At 45.6% G+C, this 23,548-nt stretch overlaps 1 protein-coding gene across 1 annotated transcript in view; it reads left to right on the top strand.

Annotated features, from left to right (window-relative positions):
• LOC141107389 (connector enhancer of kinase suppressor of ras 2-like) overlaps window positions 1-23,548 on the top strand; it is a gene marked incomplete in the record, with an annotated part of 546,558 nt that overhangs the window by 165,145 nt on the left and 357,865 nt on the right. Inside the window, 1 exon segment of the mRNA XM_073598089.1 lies at window positions 9,278-9,441. Within this exon segment, the coding sequence (XP_073454190.1) occupies window positions 9,278-9,441 (164 nt within the window).

Below are 23,548 nucleotides of genomic sequence, written 5' to 3'. Positions count from 1 at the left end.
ATAACCAACTCCCCACTGATAGGCAGACGTTCGATCCCGCTTGGCCCCCACTGTACACATTCGTCTCACTCATCCCTCCTCTACATACAGGAACATTGCACTTTAGGACCCGGTGCTGATTCACTTTGTAGCTTACAGCCGGAAAATCTGGTCAGATTTAGTTCTGCAAAGTGTGCCGGGGGTTGACCGCTGTTTTGTCAATACGTCCCTCACTGTTACATTTATAAAGTGCTGAATTCAATCGATGCCTCTTACTACTTGCTAATTTACTTATCAGGCTGCATTTTTCGACTTATACAGATCTGCCTCCGCTCTCAACCAACAAGACTCACAGATCTGTGTCTGCTTCCATAATCTGGGGGGTCACCGGTGTCACCGAGTGCAATGGGTTTGCCAAAGAAAAAATTCAACGTCAGCTGTTTGCTTTCAGACTGTCTCTCTTTAATTGAAAGTCTGTATGGATCCGCCTCCTCTCACAGTCAACAAGACATACAGATCTGTGTCCACTTCCATATAATGGGGGGGGGTCACTGGTGTTTTTTGCCAAAGAGAGAACACAGCAGCAGCTGTTTGCTTTCAGACCGTCTCTCTCCAATTAAAAGTCCATACGGCTCCGCCTCCTCTCTGAATCAATGAGACTCACAGATCTGTGTCCGCTTCCATAAAATGGGGGTGGGGGTTCAATGGTGTCAGAGTATGATGGGTTTTCCAAAGAGAGAATACAGCAGCAGCTGTTTGCTTTCAGACTGTCTCTCTCTAATTGAAAGTCTGTAAGGAGCTGCCTTAACACAGCAGGAAGGGGGGATTATTGCAGTAATGCTCCACTCACGGCCACTGTTGTTCTCTCACCCCCAAACTCTACAATTAAAGTGCATGCAAAGCTATCTTCTTATTTGATCCCCTTTAGCCTGTTATGTATATTATTGGAAGTGTTTTGTTATATCTGTTTGATTGGTGTAAAAATAAAATACCCGCTGATCCTGCCAGAAATCTTGTGAGCTGAAAACTTCCCCTGCTACACTGTTATCTGTTAAACTGTTATCAACTATCTCTGAGGACTACAGAACACCCCCCCCCCTCTCTGGTATGTAATAATGGAGAGGAAGGTGTTCTGTAGTCCTACGCAATACTGGGACAAGATCATCCAGTGCCCAAGGCAAAGATTCCAAACTGCGCCCCCAGTATGGGGAGGACATGGGGGGGGGGGGGGTGTAGGATAACAGAAGACAGTTCTGAGCTGTCGGTGCAACTGCAGAGCTGGCAGCTGTGTTTACATGCTACAGGAGCGCTGCACTGACAGGAGGGAGAGAAAGCACAGCCCCGCCTCCTCTCTTCTCCACTCCCGGCTCTGTCCTGGACACTTCTGTGGGGTGGGCTGTGCTCCCTCTCCTCTCCTGCCAGCATGTGTGTCTGTGATTACCGCTGCCGGCTTCTGAATACAGGAGCGCTGCACTGGCACTGGTAGGAGGGGGAGGGAGGACACAGCCTGCACCACTTCCCGGCTCTGCTCTCCTTTCCTCTCTTAGCTCTGGCCTGACGGGGTTATGATGCCGCTGTCACTATTCTCATCAGCCTTGTAGCAAAAGGATGGCACCCCCATATCTACAGCAAACTATTGCGCCCAGGGCAGCCGTCCCCTCCTGCCCACCCCTTGTCCCGGCCCTGGTCCTACGCTAGGGAGGCAACTCTGCTCCCCCATAGATACATTACCATGAGTGAGCGTGGTCACCCTAGCATAGGACGTATGTTATTGGAAGGATCTCTAAATGAGATAAAAAGGGGAAAAAAAATGAAAAAGAAAACAAATGCAGCCACCACATCTAAGGACCGATAAGCTGCAGTATATTATATATTTGATTTTGGTCTTAAACACACTATAAACTCTTTTCCGGAGAGTTTATAGTCCACATGGGCTCTGCTTCTTTCTTATATGGAGAAAGGAGCAGAGCCCATGTGGGCTGTGAGTGGACACCCAACTAATAAAGTTTTGCAGTATCATAGATGACGGGAAACAAGACCTTCTCATTCGTTCAGCTTGGTGTGTAATCTGAGCTTTATATCATATCACACATCTGGGGTCAAATGTTCCTGGACTCACCCGGACTTTTTAAAGGGTCCCTATTCAATAATTTATACAAAAAGGGGGGACAATTCTGGGAAAAGCAGAAAGTGAGGTTTGGCTATTGATGAAACGGAGTCTGCTGGTAGGAACCATTTATAAAAGAATTAAATATCCGCATTCGCCGTCCTCATAGCAGATCTATTTTACAAATGACGGGAACATAGATGATGGGAATTGGGAAATGAGTCCTTCCCAATCATTCAGCTTGGTGTGTAATCTGAACTTCATCTCTTCTATCAAACATCTGGGGTCAAATGTTCCCGGATTCACCCGGACTTTTTTAAAACAGGTTCTTGTTCTATAAATAGTATATTTTTTTATAACGAGGGGCAATGTTGGGAAAAGCGGAAGGGATAAATTCGGAGTTCGCTGGGAAAAAAACGTAGGAACAATGTAACAAAAAATATAAAATGTCCCCGTTGGACGTCCTGGTGGCAGATCTATCCGCCACTCGGGAAGATGGCTTCACAGGCCAATTCACAATCTTTCTTCAGTCCTCAGCATCTCATAAATCAACGTCAGCGCGCCCCGCTCCGTACTCCGTATCACCGCCGCGGTGGGAGCCGGCGACTCGGCCGCACAACGTGTACCGCACTCCGGAGCATTGTCCCGTGCAGCGCGGAGAGCGCGTCCCGAACTAACATGATTATCAGTCCCGGGAACACGGGTGACAAAGACAAATCCGCTGACCTTTCAGGCTTCCCGCTTCTGCTATCCCGCGCATTCATTACAATCCGAGTGTCCTTTATAATTTTCTGGAAATTATACACCCCCGATGTCTTCCTGTGATGGAAAATGCGGTGGGATTCACTCCGTTAATTCGCTCTTCTTCCAGGATGGAGGACAAGATCTGCCTTTATAGAAAAGTGACCCTTTAGTGTGAGAATTACACGGGAGGACTTGAAAAAGTCCTTGAATGTTTCACATTACAGGGCGAGCGATTCGCCCGAAACGGCGTGTACATTCGTTCTTTCTGAATGCCAGCAAAATCGAATGTTACAAGGCTATTCCCTCTCCAGGTTGGATGCTGTCTATTGATTGAGTATAGTCAATCAGGAATTACTGTATTTTGGGCTGTGTATGTTTTAGATGTAAGGGGCCACGGCCATCTTAAGGACTAGGACTAAGGTGGTTTCCTTGACTGCACAGGCACCGGGCTTTACATACTTCTTCACCTTTCATTCTTGACCCATTGACCCACCAATTAACCTCCATCCATAGACCCACGTTTCCTCCTCCAACCAATGACTTTCCTGTCCTCCACTGATAGACCCACTTTTCATCCTCCACCTATTGACCTACCTTTAATCCTCCACCCAAAGACCTGCCTTTCATCCTCCACCAAAAGACCTGCCTTTCATCCTCCACCCATAGACCCTCCTTTCTCCTCCACCCATAGACCCTCCTTTCTCCTCCACCCAGAGACCCTCCTTTCTCCTCCACCCATAGACCCTCCTTTCTCCTCCACCTATTGACCAACTTTTCATCCCCTACTCATAGACTCACTTTCATCCTCCATCTATTGAGCTACCTTTAATCCTCCACCCAAAGACCTGCCTTTCATTCTCCACCCAAAGACCTACCTTTCATCCTCCACCCATAGACCCTCCTTTCTCCTCCACCCATAGACCCTCCTTTCTCCTCCACCCAGAGACCCTCCTTTCTCCTCCACCCATAGACCCTCCTTTCTCCTCCACCCATAGACCCTCCTTTCTCCTCCACCTATTGACCAACTTTTCATCCCCTACTCATAGACTCACTTTTCATCCTCCACCTATTGACCTACCTTTAATCCTCCACCCAAATACCTGTTTTTAATCCTTCACCCAAAGACTTACATTTCATCCTCCACCCATAGACCTACCTTTCATCCTCCACCAATAGACTCTCCTTTTTCCTCCACGCATTGACCAGCTTTTCATCCCCTACTCACAGACTCACTTTTCATCCTCCACTTATTGACCTACCTTTAATCCTCCACCCAAAGACCTGCTTTTAATCCTTCACGCAAAGACCTGCCTTTCATCCTCCACCCATAGACCCTCCTTTCTCCTCCACCCATTGACCAACTTTTAATCCCCTACTCATAGACTCACCACCCAATGACCTTCCTTTCATTTTCCACCCATAGACCCACTTTTTATCTCCCACCTTTAAAACCCCCCCATTCATCCCCATCTAAAGACAGACCTTACATCCTCCACCCAAAGACCTGCCTTTCCTCCTCCACCCAAAGACCTACCTTTCATCCTCCACCCATAGACCCTCCTTTCTCCTCCCCTCCTTTCTCCTCCGCTCTTTGACCAACTTTTCATCCTCTACTCATAGACTCACTTTTCATCCTCCATCCAACAACCTGCCATTTCTCAACCCAAGTACCTTCCTTTCCTCCTCCACCCATAGAGCCTCTTCTCATTCACCACCCAATGACCTTCCTTTCATTTTCCACCCATAGACCCACTTTTTCATCTCCCACCCTTAAAACCCCCCATTCATCCCCCATCTATAGACAGACCTTACATCCTCCATCCAACGAACCTGCCTTTGCTCCTCCACCCATAGACCCACTTTTTATCTCCCACCACAGACCCATGTTTCATCCTCCACCCAATGACCTGCCTTTCCTCCTTCACCTATAGACCCAGTTTTCATCTTCCACCCATAGATCCACCATTACCCCCCTCCCATAGACCCACCAATTATCCAACACCCAATAGAGCTATGTTTAATACTTTACTCATAGGCTCACCTTTCCTCCTCCACCCAATGACTTGCCTATCCTCCTCCACTGATAGACCCACTTATCATCCTCCACCGATAGACCCACCTTTCACCCCCCACCCAAAGACCTACCTTTCATCTTCCATCCAAAGACCTGCTGTTTACCCCCCACCCAAAGACCCATGCTTCATCCTCCACCAAATGACCTCCCATTCTTCCCCCACCCATAGACCCCATTTTAAACCTCCACCCAATGCCCTGTCTTTCCTCCTCCACCCATAGACCCACTTTTAATCCCCCACCTATAGACCCACCTTTCATCCCCCGCCTAAAGACCCATGTTTCATCCTCCACCCATAGACCAAATTTTCACCCCGCACCCATAGCCCCACCATTCATCCCCCCATCCATAGACCCATCTCTCATCCTTTACTCCTCATACGTTGTAGACCCGCTTTTCACCCCCCCAACCCATAGACCCACTTTTCATCCTCCACCCATAGACCTACCTTTTATCTTCCACCCAAAGACCTACCTTTCATCTTCCACCCAAAGACTTACCTTCTAGCCTCCATCCAAAGACCTGCTGTTCACCCCCCACCCAAAGACCCATGTTTCATCCTCCACTAAAAGACCTCCCGTTCTTCCCCCACCCATAGACCCCATTTTAAACCTCCACCCAATGACCTACCTTTCATCCTCCACCCATAGACCCACCTTTTATCCCTTACCTATAGACACATGTTTCATCTGTCATTGAGTTTCCATCAGTGATGATAGCATTTCCCTGTCGTCCCCCCGTCCCGAACTCATCAGATGGCAACATTGTATCTTTGTAGCAAGTCACAAAGCGAGAGGCTGCTACTGGGGCTGATCTGTGTTAGACATTTGTGAACACAGGCAAGGACTGCACATATTTGCATGATTATGTCATTTCTGAGCTGAAATCTCAAACTAGCACATAGTTGGTGACCCTGAACAAAGATGGTGCCGTCCTTCTGGAGAGTAAAGTGGATGAAAGCATTGTCGGGGGGGGGGGGAGTGCTGGGACCTCTGTGAGAGGCAATGAATACTGGGAAGTATTACGCTCACACATTTATGGATTTAGTTTGAATATCTGATGCTAGGTCCTCTTTTATTATGCACCCCCCCCCTCCCCCATATTTCAGGCGTATCTGTTTTACATTGCGATACAGCTCTGAAAACGTCTTCCTTGCTCTGTAGTCGTGACCAGATCATCAATGCACCAGATAGAGTCATTATTCGTGGCGTTCGGCTTCAAAACTCGACTGTGAAAATGCAAATGAGCGCGTCTCGCTTGATGAGGAGTTTACTTCATATTTAGCCATTTATCAGTCCTGAAATGAGATCGCAATTTTTCCCAAATTGTCAGCTTAACAGGAGAAACGCTTTTATGGTAATGAAGAGCTAAATGCGCCTTCGTTTAAAAAAAAACGACCGACGAAACCGCGAGGCCGTAAATCATCGCCGGAGCAGCCGAACGACGCCGCGGCTTCGGAGCGCGAGGCAATTACGGGGTTAAATCTCCGGTTTGGGAATTAGTTGGAAATGTCTCCCTCTCCAGCGCTGAGTGCGGCTGAGTGTCCTGTTGACATTTATCGTAAACATGATTCCTTAATTCTCCGGAGAATTCCGCCGCCTCCTAGGGAACGGCTGATGATAATTCCCAGTCTAGACGCAATTTTTAGACTTTTCGTTAAGTGGCGTTGAGTGCGTCCGCTTTCCATCGATGTTGTGCAAAATTTAAAGTGTAAACCCAAAAATGTCGTTTTCAGTGTGTGTGGTATCCCGTCTCCCCGTGTACAATCTTTTTTTTTTTAAATTTGCTACAAAGTTTCTGCCAGTAACTTCCTGTTGTGTCCCGGATTTGCCTGGGACAGTCCTGCATTTTGACCATCTGTCCCACCAATGCTGTGTCCCGGATTTGCCTTGGACAGTCCTGCATTTTGATCCTCTGTCCCGTCAATGCTAATGTTCCGGATTTGCCTGGGACAGTCCCGCATTTTGACCATCTGTCCCACCAATGCTGTGTCCCGGATTTGCCTTGGACAGTCCTGCATTTTGATCCTCTGTCCCGCCAATGCTGTGTCCCGGATTTGCCTGGGACAGTCCTTTATTTTGACCCTCTGTCCCGCCAATGCTTGTTCCGGATTTGCCTGGGACAGTCCCGCATTTTGACCATCTGTCCCGCCAATGCTGTGTTCCGGATTTGCCTGGAACAGTCCAGCATTTTGACACTCTGTCCCGTCAATGCTAATGTCCCGGATTTGCCTGGACCAGTCCAGCATTTTGACCCTCTGTCCCGCCAATGCTGTGTCCCGGATTTGCCTGGACCAGTCCAGCATTTTGACCCTCTGTCCCGCCAATGCTGTGTCCCGGATTTGCCTGGGACAGTCCAGCATTTTGACCCTCTGTCCCGCCAATGCTGTGTCCAGGATTTGCCTGGGACAGTCCCGCATTTTGATCCTCTGTCCTGCCAATGCTATGTCCTGGATTTGCCTGGCACAGTCCAGCATTTTGACCCTCTGTCCCGCCAATGCTGTGTCCCGGATTTGCCTGGACCAGTCCTGTATTTTTACCCTCTGTCCCGCCAATATGGTGTCCCGGATTTGCCTGGGACAGTCCTGCATTTTGACCCTCTGTCCCGCCAATGCTGTGTCCCGGATTTGCCTGGGACAGTCCCGCATTTTGATCCTCTGTTCCACCAATGCTGTGTCCCGGATTTGCCTGGGACAGTCCAGCATTTTGACCCTCTGTCCCGCCAATGCTGTGTCCCGGATTTGTCTGGGACAGTCCTGCATTTTGACCCTCTGTCCCGCCAATGCTGTGTCCCGGATTTGCCTGGGACAGTCCCGCATTTTGACCCCCTGTCCCGCCAATGCTGTGTCCTGAATTTGCCTGGGACAGTCCCGCATTTTGTCCCTCTGTCCCGCCAATGCTGTTTCCTGGATTTGCCTGGCACAGTCCTGCATTTTGACCCTCTGTCCCGCCAATGCTGTGTCCCGGATTTGCCTGGGACAGTCCCGCATTTTGACCCTCTGTCCCGCCAATGCTGTGTCCCGGATTTGCCTGGGACAGTCCCGCATTTTGACCCCCTGTCCCGCCAATGCTGTGTCCTGAATTTGCCTGGGACAGTCCCGCATTTTGTCCCTCTGTCCCGCCAATGCTGTTTCCTGGATTTGCCTGGCACAGTCCTGCATTTTGACCCTCTGTCCCGCCAATGCTGTGTCCCGGATTTGCCTGGGACAGTCCTGCATCTTAATCCTCAGTCCCGATATTCTCTCCAGCTGACTGTCATGTAAAAGTGATCCGGCAGCAGTAGAGCCACCTGATCACTTTTTCTCGGTATGTCTTGGAGTGTGTGGGACCGCAGGAAATGGTATCAGGAGGCCGAGTGGGAGGAGATCGCACCTGTACTCACGCTGATGTCAAATTGGGAGCAGCAGCTTGTTAGCCCCCTTGTGATGGCAATAAAGTTTTTTGAAGTAAAAAAAAAAATGTAAATATACAAAATATATATATATATATATATATATATATATATATATATATATATATATATATATATATATATATATATATATATATATATATAAATATATAAATTTATATATAAAAAAAAAAAAAAACTGAAAAAATCATGCTCACCCAGTTAATTAGACGTGTGCGGGCAAATTTTTCCGTTATTTGCAAATTTCGGATGTATCTGACTTTCCGAAATTACAATAGTAGCAAATTTAAAGGGTAACTCCACTTTCGTGGAGAAAAAAAAAAGCTAATAAAGAAAAATTAATCTAGCGTATACAATTGCTACATATTGTCACTTTGTAATTGAATGTTATTAGAAATTTCCTTTCCTTTCCAATCTGCAGCCGCTGTCATTTTCTGTAAATGCAATGTGGCCACCTGGAGGCGCTCTGCACACAGAATGTGTACTGACCACACTCCCCAGAAACATCATTTCCTGCTTGTGTGTGATTGGCTCACGGTTGGCCGTTGGGCCATATCAGGACTATCCTGTAGGCAGCCCAATGGCCAACTTGAAGGACCACCTTATGAAGAGATCCACCCCCCTCCTCCAATGAGAACAATGGATCTCTCCGGGTTTAGGGCGATGATAATTCTCTGCAACATCTTTGGTGAAAGGTCTTCTGGAGATGTTCTCTGTGTCTCCTGTATTGGCCCTCTAGAAAAGTTCTATAAAAAGGAGACAATGTTTCATGGTAAAAAAACAAAAAACAAAGCAGTAACAGATCAGAGTTGATAGAAGACGGGTTCTTATCTCTCGGGAACATTATTGGACGTGTGTGGTTGGCTTTAACTGAGTTTTTCTTTAACGACGGCCCGATGTGATTTATGCCCATTGGACCTCTCCCTGTATAACCGTCCTCACCATCTTCTTCTCCTCCGCAGGGCTGGATGACTGCTTGCAGCAATACATCAAAAACTTTGAGCGGGAGAAGATCAACGGGGAGCAGCTACTACACATCACCCACCAGGAGCTGGAGGAGCTTGGAGTCACCCGGATCGGCCATCAGGAACTCATACTGGAGGCCGTGGACCTGCTGTGCGCCCTGGTGAGCACCCGTCTGTTCTGGAATGTTTTATACAGTCAAGGGAACCTGTCACCTGGCCTGTGTGAGAACCTGCAGGTGGAAGCTGCCCTTCACTCACCCGTGGGCTCTGTAGTCATCTCTAGGCAGTGAAAGCTGGGCCTACTCAGCTTGGATGAAAATATCTTCATGGCCTAGAGCAGTGATGGCGAAACTTGGCACCCCAGATGTTTTGGAACTACATTTCCCATGATGCTCATGCACTCTGCAAAGCAGTTGGGCATCATGGGAAATGTAGTTCCAAAACATCTGGGGTGCCAAGGTTCACCATCACTGGCCTAGAGCTACAGGAGCCCTGAAATGTGATTCCATCTGATGCTTCCCATACAGGTATTTGATTATGTTCCTTTAAAAGACTGCTTGCAGAATATATATATATATATATATATATATATATATATATATATATATATATATATATATATGCCTGTACTCTTTGTCTCCGGTAAATGTGGACCTTTTATCTCTTACATAAAACTCTCCTGCTGCTGTCCAAGTTACACATATACAGTACAGAGGATACATTTCTGTATCCTCTGCAGTATCCTTATAGCCTGTCTATAGTATCTTTGGGCCTAGTCTTGCTCATTAAAATTGCCCAGCTGCTGTTCGCTTGTAGATTGCGCACACACACACACATATATTTATATATATATATATATATATATATATATATATATATATATATATATATATACTATATTAGCAAAAGTTTTAGGACGCCAATGTTTGACCATTCTTCCAGAAGGGCATTTGTGAGGTCAGGCACTGATGTTGGACAAGAAGGCCTGGCTCACAGTCTCCTCTATAATTCATCCCAAAGGTGTTCTAGGGGGTTGAGGTCAGGACTCTGTGCAGGCCAGTCGAGTTCCTCCACCCCAAACTCGCTCATCCATGTCTTTATGGACCTTGCTTTGTGCACTGGTGTGGAAGGGGTCATCCCAAAAGTGTTCCCACAAAGTTGGGAGCATGAAATTGTCCAAAATGTCTTGGTATGCTGACGCCTTAAGAGTTCTCTTCACTGCAACTAAGGGGCCAAACCCAACCCCTGAAAAACAAGCCCCCATCATAATCCATCCTCCACCGAATGATTTAGACCAGTGTACAAAGCAAAGTCCATAAAGACATGGATGAGCGAGTTTGGGGTGGAGAAACTTGACTGGCCTGCACAGAGTCCTGACCTCAACCCGATAGAACACCTTTAGAATGAATTAGAGCGGAGACCGTGAGCCAGGCCTTCTCGTCCAACATCAGTGCCTGACCTCACAAATGCACTTCTGGAAGAATGGTCAAACATTGCCATAGACACCCTCCTAAACCATGTGGACGGCCTTCCCAGAAGAGTGGAAGCTGTTATAGCTGCAAAGGGCGGAGCCAACTCAATATTGAACCCTACGGACTAAGACTGGGATGCCATTAAAGTTCATGAGTGTGTAAAGGCAGGAAGGCAGGCGTCACAATACTTTTGGTAAAATAATGTGTGTATATATATATATATATATATATATATATATATATATATATATATATATATATATATATATATATATATATATATATATATATATTTATGTGTGTGTGTACAATCTATAATTGAACAGCAGCTGGACAATTTTAATGAGCAAGGCTAGGCCCAAATATACTATAGACAGACTATAAGGATACTGCAAATGTATTCTCTGTACTGTATATGTGTAACTTGGCCAGCAGCAGGAGAGTTTTATGTAAGAGATAAAAGGTCCACATTTACCGGAGACAAAGAGCACAGGCAGATGTTTTACTACAATAATTAAGAGGATAGCCCTATAGTGTATTATGCTTAAAAATCACTTTATTTATGCTTAAAATACTGCTTACATCGATAAAAAGTCCATCTGGTTCAACCACTAAAAAAAATAAAAAAAAAATGAAATCCTATATACACAATCCTATACCCACAGTTGATCCAGGGATCAGGGATGCCATTCTTACTAGTATGACATCACTTCCGGTCCTCGCTTCTACAGACTCCACCCTACGTGTTACGTCACACATCACATGACTTCATCAAGTGGAAAGAGCCTGTAGGTATGATCTGTCTTTATACAGCCTTATTAGAAGGCGATGTGCAGCAGACAGGAGAAATGATTTGTGTGATTGTGCCTGGACCTGCTCTTACAAATGGCAGCCATTGTGTTTCAGGGGCCACATATACCCCTTCGTCAGGGCTTAGACAATGTAGCAAGAGTCATTTGGCTCAAAATGTAATCTCCTGAATAGCAATGTTATTTCTGATGGGAGAAATGATTCACGTGATTGTGTTTTGGGCTTGCTCTTGCTACATTATTACATACATACATACAGTAGGTGCCAACGTGTTTCAGTGGCTAAAAATCCCCCTTCAGCAGGACTGAAACAATGTAGCAAGAGTAACTACATTGTAAAATATCTCAAAAACAATTCTTCTGAATAGAAATGGTATCTTTGACAGGAGAAATGATTCAATTGATGGCCCGGATCTGCTCTCGCAGATCCCCTGAATAGAAACGTTATCTCTGATAGGAGGTATGATTTATGGGATTGCGCCTGGATCTACTCTTGCTACATTGTTTAGGCCTTGATGAAGTCGGGACTCCCGAAACACATTAGTTGCCTTTTGTATTCCAGTTATTACTTAAAGGGCTTTGGAATCTTGAGCCAATCATTTGGTGCCTTTAGCTGTTTCTCAAATTGGATGGTCCCCATTTCTTGGGGGGGGGTCCCCTGCTTTTGTGGAGCATTGCCAAACCCAACTCAATACAGTAGGAACAATCGGTGACTTATTTTTAAGGAGATGAAGATCCGTATCCATCGGCTCTCTCCTACCTCCCCTTGAATAGAGTCCATTCCTGGAAATGCGTATGTTCTGGCTGCCATGATACTTCATCGACTCCGAGGAGAAGAACGCAGATAAGGACTTCACATCATCTGAGATGGTTCAGGAGGCCAGGAAACCACCATGACGGCCCGATAGAATTTTCAGATTTCCTCCTCCCGTGACAGGTTCCCTCTTCGGCTGTCCCGATTCTGCCCGTAAGATTTGTTTTATCAATCGGCATTTATCACCGATATTAAGATTTCCATACGGCTTCCTCCCGACCATTGTGCCGCCAGTTTTCCCCATACAATGTCTAATCTTTTTTTAATGCACATGTGGCAGATGGCGGGGGAGCGAGCCTTGGAGATGACGACAAAGGAAGCAATTGAATGATTATCCTCTCCTTCGAGCTATCTTGGTCCTGACAGCCTCGTGTTTCAGTGGCGCTGAGCGCGCCTAGCGACACGCCGCCTGATATTTATAGGAGAGCGGGAAGGGCAGAGATGGAGGTAATCTGGGCGGTCATCTTCTTCTGGTATGTCCTCCATGGCAGGAGAGCAAAGAGAAAAGAACGAGACAGAATAAATATCAACAGTTTTATATATACCGCCGCCCCCTGATATAAGATATATTACACAGGAGTGACATCACAGCTCTCCAGATATATATATTTATTTATTTATTTATTTTTGCATTGGTACATAATTTCCATATTTTTACAAGATTTTGAATTTTAGCGCTTAAAAATGGGCAGAATTCAACAAACAAGCATCAGCTTTTATAGGAGGTCCCTCTAGGTTTGCCTATCCCCAAGTTTTCGAACAAGATTCCTCAAACGCTTTGGGGAACCAAACCTCGGCAAATTCACCCACCTCTATCCTGTGTATTTTACCGGCAGAGGTAATAATCCTGAAGATCTACATGTCCAGTCCTGTGCCAAAGCCGGTCAGATCAAATGTCACTAAGCTATTTTCTCTCCAGGATGTATGTTCTGCATTTATAAAAAAAAAAAAAAAAGTATTAATCAGGAAAATACCACGTTCTAGCCACTAGATGGAGCTGAGGCTCATAGGAAATAAATGCTCCATCTAGTGCCCATAATGCGGTATTTTTTTTCCTTTTTCACACTATTCTTATTGAACCTGGGCAGATTCGCCCCCCCCCCCCCCCCCAATCACTATCCGTGAACCTTGGTTAGCAAGTAACGAGGTTAACGAGCGTTTTGAAAGACGAGCAACTTTTTTTTTTTTATTCTGACTCGGTTTGTGAGTGTTGTCTCGCAAAATGAGCAAAGCTAATGGGGTGTGCAGTACCACATTTGGCCAGAGCTGGGGGGGCGCCGGTGACACTCGGAACGGGCTTCGGAAATACTCGGAATCACTCGTAAATACTCAGAAAGACTCGGAAATACTCGGAAACACTCGGAAATACCCCGTTCTCAGGTGTTTCCGAGCCTGTCTGAGGCTTTCCGAGTTCAGCCGAGCTCTCCCCGAGTATTTCCGAGGCTCTCCGGCGCCCCTCCCCTAACCTCTGGCCACATGCGGTATTGCATTGCAATAAAAGTCAATGTGGAACTAATTATCTTCATTTCCATTGACTTCTATGGGGAATATTGCTTTGATATGCAATTGCTTTGGATTACAAGCATTTTTCTGGAATGGATTATGCTCGTAATCCAAGGTTCCACTGTATTTATTATAATAGAGTGAATCAGCAAAATACCACATTGCAGCCACTAGATGGAGCTGATGGTCATAGTGAGCAAAACATTTATTTATGATCATCAGCTCCATCTAGTGGCACAAGAATAGAGTGAATCAGGAAAATACCATATTGTGGACAGTAGATGGAGCTGATCAGTGCCCAGTGCCCTAGTGATGGGACAAGGCCATCTAGTGCCCAGGGCGAAGATGCCAAATGGAACCCCCCCCCCCCCCCATAATGGTATGAGCATTATGTGTCAGCAAAAATCCCATCTGCCCAAACATTTTTTTTAGCACTAATCTGTGCATCTCCCAGCACTACCCCCCCCCCCCCCCTCAATCCTAACACAAATCAATCCTCCTAGTACAAATCCCCCATCAAAATCACTCCTTTTAGCACAACCTTCTGAATTCCCACTGTACCCAGGGCGGCCATCCCTCTTGCCCACCCCTTGTCCTGACCCTGGATCTGATGATCATAGTGAAAAGAAACATCTATTTATGATCATCAGCTCCATCTAGTGGCAATATAATAGCGTGAATCAGGAAACTACCCCATTACAGCCACTAGATGGAGCTGATGATCATAGAGAGCAAAGCATGTATTTATGATCATCAGCTCCATCTAGTGCAGGGGGTTCTCAAACTGGTGGCCCTCCAGCTGTTGCAAAACTACAAGTCCCATCATGCCTCTGCCTGTGGGAGTTATGCTTGTAACTGTCAGCCTTGCAAGGCCTCAAGGGACTTGTAGTTTTAAAACAGCTGGAGGGCCACTGTTTGAGACCCCCTGATCTAGTGGCTTATAAATAGAGTGAATCAGGAAAATACTCCATTACGGCCACTAGATGGACCTGATGATCATAGAGAGCAAAACATTTATTTATGATCATCAGCGCCATCTAGTGGCACAAGAATAGAGTGAATCAGGGAAATACACCATTGCGGCCACTAGATGGAGCTGATGATCATAGCGAACAAAACATCTATTTGTGATCATCAGCTCCATCTAGTGGCACAAGAATAGAGTGAATCAGGAATCATTGTGGACACTAGATGGAGCTGATCAGTGCCCAGAGCAAAGATGGCAAACAGACCCCCCCCCCCCCCCCAAAGGTATGAGCATTATGTGTCAGCAAAAATCCCAATTGCCCCCAAATTGTTTTTAACACTAATCTATACATCTCCCAGCACTACCCCCCCCCCCAATCCCCCTTATTAACACAAATCCACCCTCCTAGTATAAATCCCCCCTTGAAATCACCCCTTCTAGCACAACCTTCCAAATCCCCACTGTGCCCAGGGCAGCCGCCCCTCTTGCTCACCCCTTGTCCCGGCAATGGAGCTGATGATCATAGTCAAAAAAAATATATATTTACCTATTTATGATCATCAGCGCCATCCAGTGGCCTAGGAATAGAGTGAATAAGGAAAATACCACATTACGGCCCATAGATGGAGCTGATTATCGGGATGGTATTTTCCTGATTCATTCTATTCTTATGAATGAAGAACATTCGACTTGGGAGAGAAAATAGCTTAGTAACATTTGATTTTACCAGCTTTGGCACAGAAAGAATTGCTATGATAATTATAAATGCACCTCCATTGTTACATTTCATTTGGAAATTATGTAGCTACTGAGGAAAGGTGATGGACGATCAGACGTTCTATATCCTATGAGATCGTTTCTTCTCTCTGTAATTACTCTTCTCCTGCTGAGAGCCAAGCGTTCCTTTTGAAGTGTATTTCGGAGCTCAGCGCTGAACATATAGCGATCGTTGGGTTCTGGTGTTCTCATCAGTCGGCTCTTCCATGGTGGAGGTCTTCTGATGCCGGGGGCCTCGAAGCGCTGTGTCGGCAGCCAAGGTCTTAGGGGGACGGGAACGTGCTATTTTTAGAACGCTGCGCTTGCAGGTTTATTTATAGAATAACATCACAGACATGCAATTTAGCCACCTTTTAGGATGTGCATTATACCGCCGACTTTCCAGAGAAGGAAATGAAAGCCCCGCGCTGAGATTAGACCCTCGCCGGTCAGGATGGGGCTTGTGCTTAGAGACGCTCCGCCATCCAGAAGAGTAATGCGGCAGCTATTTATAGATCAGCCTATGGCGTTCTCTCCAGCTGCTGATGTTGAGTGTCAGCTCCGGGGTTTGAAAGGACACATAATAGGATCTCCTAGAATTGGGAGGGTGCTGGGAAAACTATCACCTAACTGATCCCAATCTTCATCCTTCAAATCACAGCCCCCCCTTCAGTCTTGCACAGGTGTACTGGCTCCTCCCCCTTCAGTCTTGCACAGGTGTACCGCCTCCTCCCCCTTCAGTCTTGCACAGGTGTACCGCCTCCTCCCTCTTCAGTCTTGCACAGGTGTACCGGCTCCTCCCCCCTCAGTCTTGCACAGGTGTACCGGCTCCTCCCCCTTCAGTCTTGCACAGGTGTACCGGCTCCTCCCCCCTCAGTCTTGCACAGGTGTACCGGCTCCTCCCCCCTCAGTCTTGCACAGGTGTACCGGCTCCTCCCCCTTCAGTCTTGCACAGGTGTACCGGCTCTTCCCCCTTCAGTCTTGTACAGGTGTACCGGCTCTTCCCCCTTCAGTCTTGTACAGGTGTACCGGCTCTTCCCCCTTCAGTCTTGTACAGGTGTACCGGCTCCTCCCCCTTCAGTCTTGCACAGGTGTACCGGCTCCTCCCCCTTCAGTCTTGCACAGGTGTACCGGCTCCTTCCCCTTCAGTCTTGCACAGGTGTACCGGCTCTTCCCCCTTCAGTCTTGTACAGGTGTACCGGCTCCTCCCCCTTCAGTCTTGTACAGGTGTACCGGCTCTTCCCCCTTCAGTCTTGTACAGGTGTACCGGCTCCTCCCCCTTCAGTCTTGTACAGGTGTACCGGCTCCTCCCCCTTCAGTCTTGTACAGGTGTACCGGCTCTTCCCCCTTCAGTCTTGTACAGGTGTACCGGCTCTTCCCCCTTCAGTCTTGTACAGGTGTACCGGCTCCTCCCCCTTCAGTCTTGCACAGGTGTACCGGCTCCTCCCCCTTCAGTCTTGCACAGGTGTACCGGCTCCTCCCCCTTCAGTCTTGCACAGGTGTACTGGCTCCTCCCCTTCAGTCTTGCACAGGTTGTACCGGCTCCTCCCCCTTCAGTCTTGCACAGGTGTACCGGCTCCTCCCCCTTCAGTCTTGCACAGGTGTACCGGCTCCTCCCCCTTCAGTCTTGCACAGGTGTACCGGCTCCTCTCCCCTGGACTGAAACGGCTTCCTCTGATCTCACTGCACACTGTGAGCTTCTCACCATGTGCGTTAGAAGATAGAGCCCCGCCTCCTTTTCTGGCTGGAGGACGTCCAGCATCATCTGACTGTCCCTGGCCCCGCCCCTCATTTAATTCTTTCAATCTTCCAATCATGGAGCATCACAGCATGTGGGCGGTACCCTGTGGTAGTATTTTATTTGCATAACTCATCCCAAGTGACTGCCATTTAATCTTAGTTTCACTCATCTCTAGCCGGGACACACCCACATGCATATGTTTGCACTACCACCAGTGTATATAGAGTGGCACACCTTTACGGTTAAAGTATATATGCATATATATTTTTTTTATTGATCAGGTAAACATGAAATATTACATATAAATATTCTGTATTTCCATAGGCAGCTGCAGTCTCCTTTTCACAATATTTAGTTATTTACCAGGCTAATATTACCTGCCTTGTGGGAATTCCATAGGCAGCCAGGAGGTGGAACTGCAGTCTTCTTTTTAAATATTTACCAGGCTAATATTACCTGCCTTGTGGGAATTCCATATGCAGCCAGGAGGTGGAGCTGCAGTCTCCTTTTCACACATTTACCAGGCTAATATTAGCTGCCTTGTGGGGAAAAAAAAAGCCAGCTTTTCACAGAGCTCAATAGCTGAATCTGAAATAATCACCCACAACTACATAAGCCGGGGACATTGGCTCCTCTCCCTCCAGTGACGCCTCCCAGCCTGCTCTGTTTACAGGGCTCCATACAAAGTTTCAGTTTCACATTGGGGTTGATTTACTAAAACTGGAGATTGGAAAATCTGGTGCAGCTCTGCATGGCAGCCAATCAGTTTCCAGGTTTTTTTTTTATTTTTTTGTCTAGGCTTAATTGAACAAGCTGGAGTTATTGTAGAAGCTGATTGGCTGCCACACAGAGCTGCACCAGATTTTGCAATCTCCAGTTTTAGTAACTCGACCCCAAAGAGTCTGAAAGAAAACCACTTCTGCTGCTTTAGGAAACCTGCATCATATCCGTACATTGTAATAAATGTTTATTTGTATATTTATATAGAGCGACTCGCTGGTTTTATTAGAGGTGCGCTGAATGGAAACTTTGGTGCTGAAACCATAAATTCGGGACGCACTTGGCCAAAACCGAAAACAGTTTTTTTAATAAAAAAAAAAATATATATATAATTGTATTATATTCGACTTTTGAATTAATATCATGAATTTCAATGAATATGAATTTATTGTCAGCCGTTATCGGCACCTTTTAGCAAGCTCAAGAAAAGAATGTATCCCTTTAGATCCTACGGTATGTGTGTCCTCACACGGGTCCCCCCGCGCTTCCGTTGTGGTGTTAAAAATGCTAAAAATGCCCCTCCCCATTGAAATGCATTGAAAACGCAGCAAGAACGCATCAATAAAGCACCCACATTTTTTATGCGGTTTTTGAGTCACGTGACCTATGAAAAAACACACCATAAGTACAGCAAAACCGCGCTAAAATCGCAAAACGCCAATGTGTCAAAATTTTGGCGCATCTCTAGATTTTATATTTTTATCTATATATATATATATATATATATATGTAATGTTTTTATTATTTATATATATATATATATATATATATATATATATATATATATATATATTCAGTGGATATAAAAAGTCTACACACCCCTGTTAAAATGTCAGTAATTACAAAGATAAATCATTTCAGAACTTTTTTTTTTTTATGTGACCCATAAACTGTACAACTCAGGGGAACAACAAACTGAAATCTTTTAGTTGGGGGGAATAAACATAAAAAAAATAAAATAATATACTTACATAAGTTTGCACACCCTCACACTAATACTTTGTTGAAGCCACTTTTGATTTTTTTCCAGCACTCAGTCTTTTTGGGGAGGAGTCTATCGGCATGGCACATCTTCACTTGGCAATATTTGCCCAAAAACACTCCAAATCTCCTGTGCACAGCCCTCCTCACATCACCCCACAGATTTTCAAAGGGATTCAGGTCTGGGCTCTGGCTGGGAATCCTCTTCTGGTGAAGCCATTCCTTTGTTTATTTGGATGGATGCTTCGGGTCATTGTCATGCTGAAAGTTCCTCCTCATGCTGAGCTTTCTAGCAGAAGCCTGAAGGTTTTGTGCCAATATTGACCTGTATTTGGAACTGTTCATAAGTCCCTCTACCTTGACTAAGGCCCCTTGTTCAAGCTGAAGAAACACAGCCCCAAAGCATGATGCTGCCACCACCATGCTTCACAGTGGGTATGGTGTTCTTTTGGTGATGTGCGGTGTTGTTTTTGCGCCAAGCATATCTTTCGGAATTATGGCCAAAAAGTTCCACCTTGGTTTCATCAGACCAGAACACATTTTTCTACATGCTTTTGAGAGACTTCAGATGTGTTTTTGCAAAATGTAGCCGGGCTTGGATGTTTTTCTTGGTAAGAAAAGTCTTCCGTCTTGTCCCTCTACCCCATAGCCCAGACATATGAAGAACACGGGAGATTGTTGTCTCCACACAGCCAGGACTTGCCAGATATTCCTACAGCTCCTTTAATGTTGCTGTAGGCCTCTTGGCCGCCTCCCTGACCAGTTTTCTTCTTTTCTTCTCGTCTTTCCATCAATTTTGGAGGGACGTCCAGTTCTTGGTGATGTCTCTGTTGTGCCATATTTTCTCCACTTGATGATGACGGTCTTCACGGTGTTCCATGGTAGATCTAATGCCTTGGACCCTTCTCCTGACTGATACCTTCTAACAATGAGATCCCTCTGATGATTTGGAAGCTCTCTGAGGTCCATGGCTTTTGCTGTAGGATGTAACTAAGAAAATGTCAGGAAAGACCTACAAGAACAGCTGAACTTTTTTGGGGGTTAATCAGAGGCACTTTACATGATGGGCGGTGTGTACTGACTCCTATTTATCATGAGTTTGAATGTAATTGCTTAATTCTGAACACAGCGACATCCCCAGTTATAAGAGGGTGTGTATACTTATGCAACCACATTATTTTATTTTTTTATTTTTACTTCCCCCCTAAAAGATTTCAGTTTGTTGTTCTCCTGAGTTGTACAGTTTATGGGTCACATTAAAGGTGGAAAAAGTTCTGAAATTACTTCTTTGTCTCATTTTTTTCCATCACAGATACCTGACATTTTACCACCCGGGGTGTGTAGACTTTTTATATCCACTGTATGTAAATAAAACATAAATAAACATTCAATGTACAAATATGATGCAGGTTTCAGAAAGCTGCAGAAGTGGTTTTCTTTGAGACTCTTTGTATGATTGAAACTTTGTATGGAGCCATCTAAAGGCAGGGAGGTGTCACTGCTCTGGAGGGAGAGGAGAGTATGTCCAATACAGTAAAGATATATATATATATACACATATATAGGGCTTGTTTGCAGTGGGAACACAGTTCTGGTACCTCTAACACTGAATATATGTAATGGCAAGAGGTGCTATGGTGTGCTGGAGAATCTATTGCTGTGTGTGTGTGGGGGGGTATATTGTTGGTGGGAAGATCTGTTGTTGCTGGGAGGGATCTACTATGGAGGGAGGGGCTATTGATGCTGGCTGCTGGGGATCGGTTGTTGCCGGCAGGGGGTCTATTGTTGCTGGAGCGGATCTGTTGTTACTGGGGGGGGGGATTTTGTTGCTTGGGGTCTATTGTTGCGGGGGGGATCTATTGTTGCTGAGGGCGTCTATTGTTGCTGGAGCGGATTTATTGTTACTGGGGAGGTGTATTTTGTTGCTGGGGGGATCTATTGTTTCTGAGCGATCTATTGTTGCAGGGAGAATTGAATGTTGCTGCTGGAGGATCTGTTGTTGCTGGCTGCAGGGGGATCTATTTCACTCCTTTTCTATTATCATTAACAAATTCCATACAAATTATTTAGCGCCACTAAATGAGTCTTGGCTCTGTATTGTTTAAAAGGGATGGTACTGGGAGGTGGGTAGGAGGTGGAACCAAGGAATGATGCTCAGAGGTGGGTAGGAGGTGGAACCAAGGAATGATGCTCAGAGGTGGGTAGGGGGTGGAGACAAGGAATGATGCTCGGAGGTGGGTAGGGGGTGGAGACAAGGAATGATACTCAGAGGTGGGTAGGGGGCGGAGACAAGGGATGGTGCTCGGAGGTGGGTAGTGGGTGGAACCCAGGAATGATGCTAAGAGGTAGGTAGGGGCGGAGACAAGGGATGGTGCTCGGAGGTGGGTAGGGGGCGGAGACAAGGGATGGTGCTCGGAGGTGGGTAGGGGGTGGAACCAAGGAATGATGCTCAGAGGTAGGTAGGGGGCGGAGACAAGGGATGATGCTCAGAGGTAGGTAGGGGGCAGAGACAAGGGATGGTGCTCGGAGGTGGGTAGGGGGCAGAGACAAGGGATGGTGCTCGGAGGTGGGTAGGGGGTGGAGACAAGGGATGATGCTCGGAGGTGGGTAGGGGGCGAAACCAAGGAATGATTCTCGGAGGTGGGTAGGGGGCGTAGACAAGGGATGGTGCTCTTAGGTGGGTAGGGGGCGGAGACAAGGAAGGGGGAGCACCTGAACCTATTCTCTGAGGAAAAAAACCCTGTGCGTATATATATATATATCTATATATATATCTATATATATAGATATATATATATATATATATATATATATACATACATCTATATATCTATATATATATATAGATATATCTATCTATCTATCTATCTATCTAGATAGATAGATATAGATATAGAGATATATGTATATATCTCTATATCTATATCTATCTATATATATATATATATATATATATATATATATAGATAGATATAGATATATAGCTATATATTTTATTAATAATAATATTTTTTAGCAAATATTGATTAATAATCAATGAGCTGCTGACTGTAATGCTTGTCATTTGTTAGATAATAGAAATAATATAATAAATAGTTACTTTATATATTAAATAATACTCATTAATGATAAAATAATATTTAATGAAATTGATACATAATATTGAATATAATAATATATAATATTTATTTTAGTATAAGATAATAAAAAAACAGTTAATATAATAAAATAATAATACATGTAAAGCATAACCAAAACTTTCTTCCATTGCGTTGGGTAGGAAAGGGTTAAATCTTCGCATTCACATCGCCATCGCCTCGCCATTTTGTTGGAACTTTCTGGTGTACTTGAAAACAGCGTCGTGGTGATGAGGAATTTGTCTCGGGGGCGTCGCGGTCCGCGCACTTCTCCGGCGCCGCCATCTGTTTCCGTGTGACATTCTGGTTTCGGAGAGTGGCGACCGCTGCATGAAATAAATCATTTACCGCGGAGCGCGGCGGTCCAGGGGGACGCGGGGCCGGGGGGCTTTTGTCAGTTTGCTCTCATGGATCACACTTGTGAGAGGGAAAAGTCTGAAAGGAGAACTTCTAGAAGATTGACCTGTCGCTGTGGAGGAAGGGACACCGCAGCACACGGACGGGGTTTGTACTGATCTGCACCGTGATATGGCGGGGGTTGTAGGGAACGTATCCCTCATCTGTCCATCGATCATCGCATTGTGACCTGCGGCCTGGCACTGGAGGTTCGCCATCAATCTCCCACATATGAGGGCAGAGCTTGTGGGTCAGGAAGGGCAGAATGTTGCCTGGGATTGCATAACACTAACAATGACCCTAACACTAATCACAAACCTAACACTGACCCAAATACTAACCCTAAAACTGACCCCAGCACTGACATAACCCTGACCCTAACACTAATCAAAACACTAACACTGACCCTAACACTAATGATTACCTTAACACTAACCATAAATCTAACACTGACCCCAGTACTAACCATAACCCTTACCCTAACACTCATCAAAACACTAATGCCCTGTACACACGGTCTGATTTTCCGATGGAAAATGTCCGATCGGAGCGTGTTGTCAGACATTCCGACCGTGTGTAGGCTCCATCACACATTTTCCATAGGAATTTCCGACACACAAAGTTTGAGAGCAGGATATGAAATTTTCCGACAACAAAATCCGTTGTCGGAAATTCCGATCGTGTGTACACAAATCCGACGCACAAAGTGCCACGCATGCTCAGAATAAATAAAGAGATGAAAGCTATTGGTCACTGCCCCGTTTATAGTCCCGACGTACGTGTTTTACGTCACCGCGTTCAGAACTATCGGATTTTCCAACAACTTTGTGTGGCCATTGTATGCAAGACAAGTTTGAGCCAACATCCATCGGAAAAAATCCATGGATTTTGTTGTCGGAATGTCCGATCAAT

The sequence above is a fragment of the Aquarana catesbeiana genome, linkage group LG09 (genome assembly GCF_042186555.1).
Source record: "Aquarana catesbeiana isolate 2022-GZ linkage group LG09, ASM4218655v1, whole genome shotgun sequence".
Taxonomy (NCBI): Eukaryota; Metazoa; Chordata; class Amphibia; order Anura; family Ranidae; genus Aquarana; species Aquarana catesbeiana.
Note: the sequence above shows the minus strand (reverse complement) of the source record. Positions and strands in the feature narration are given on the sequence as shown.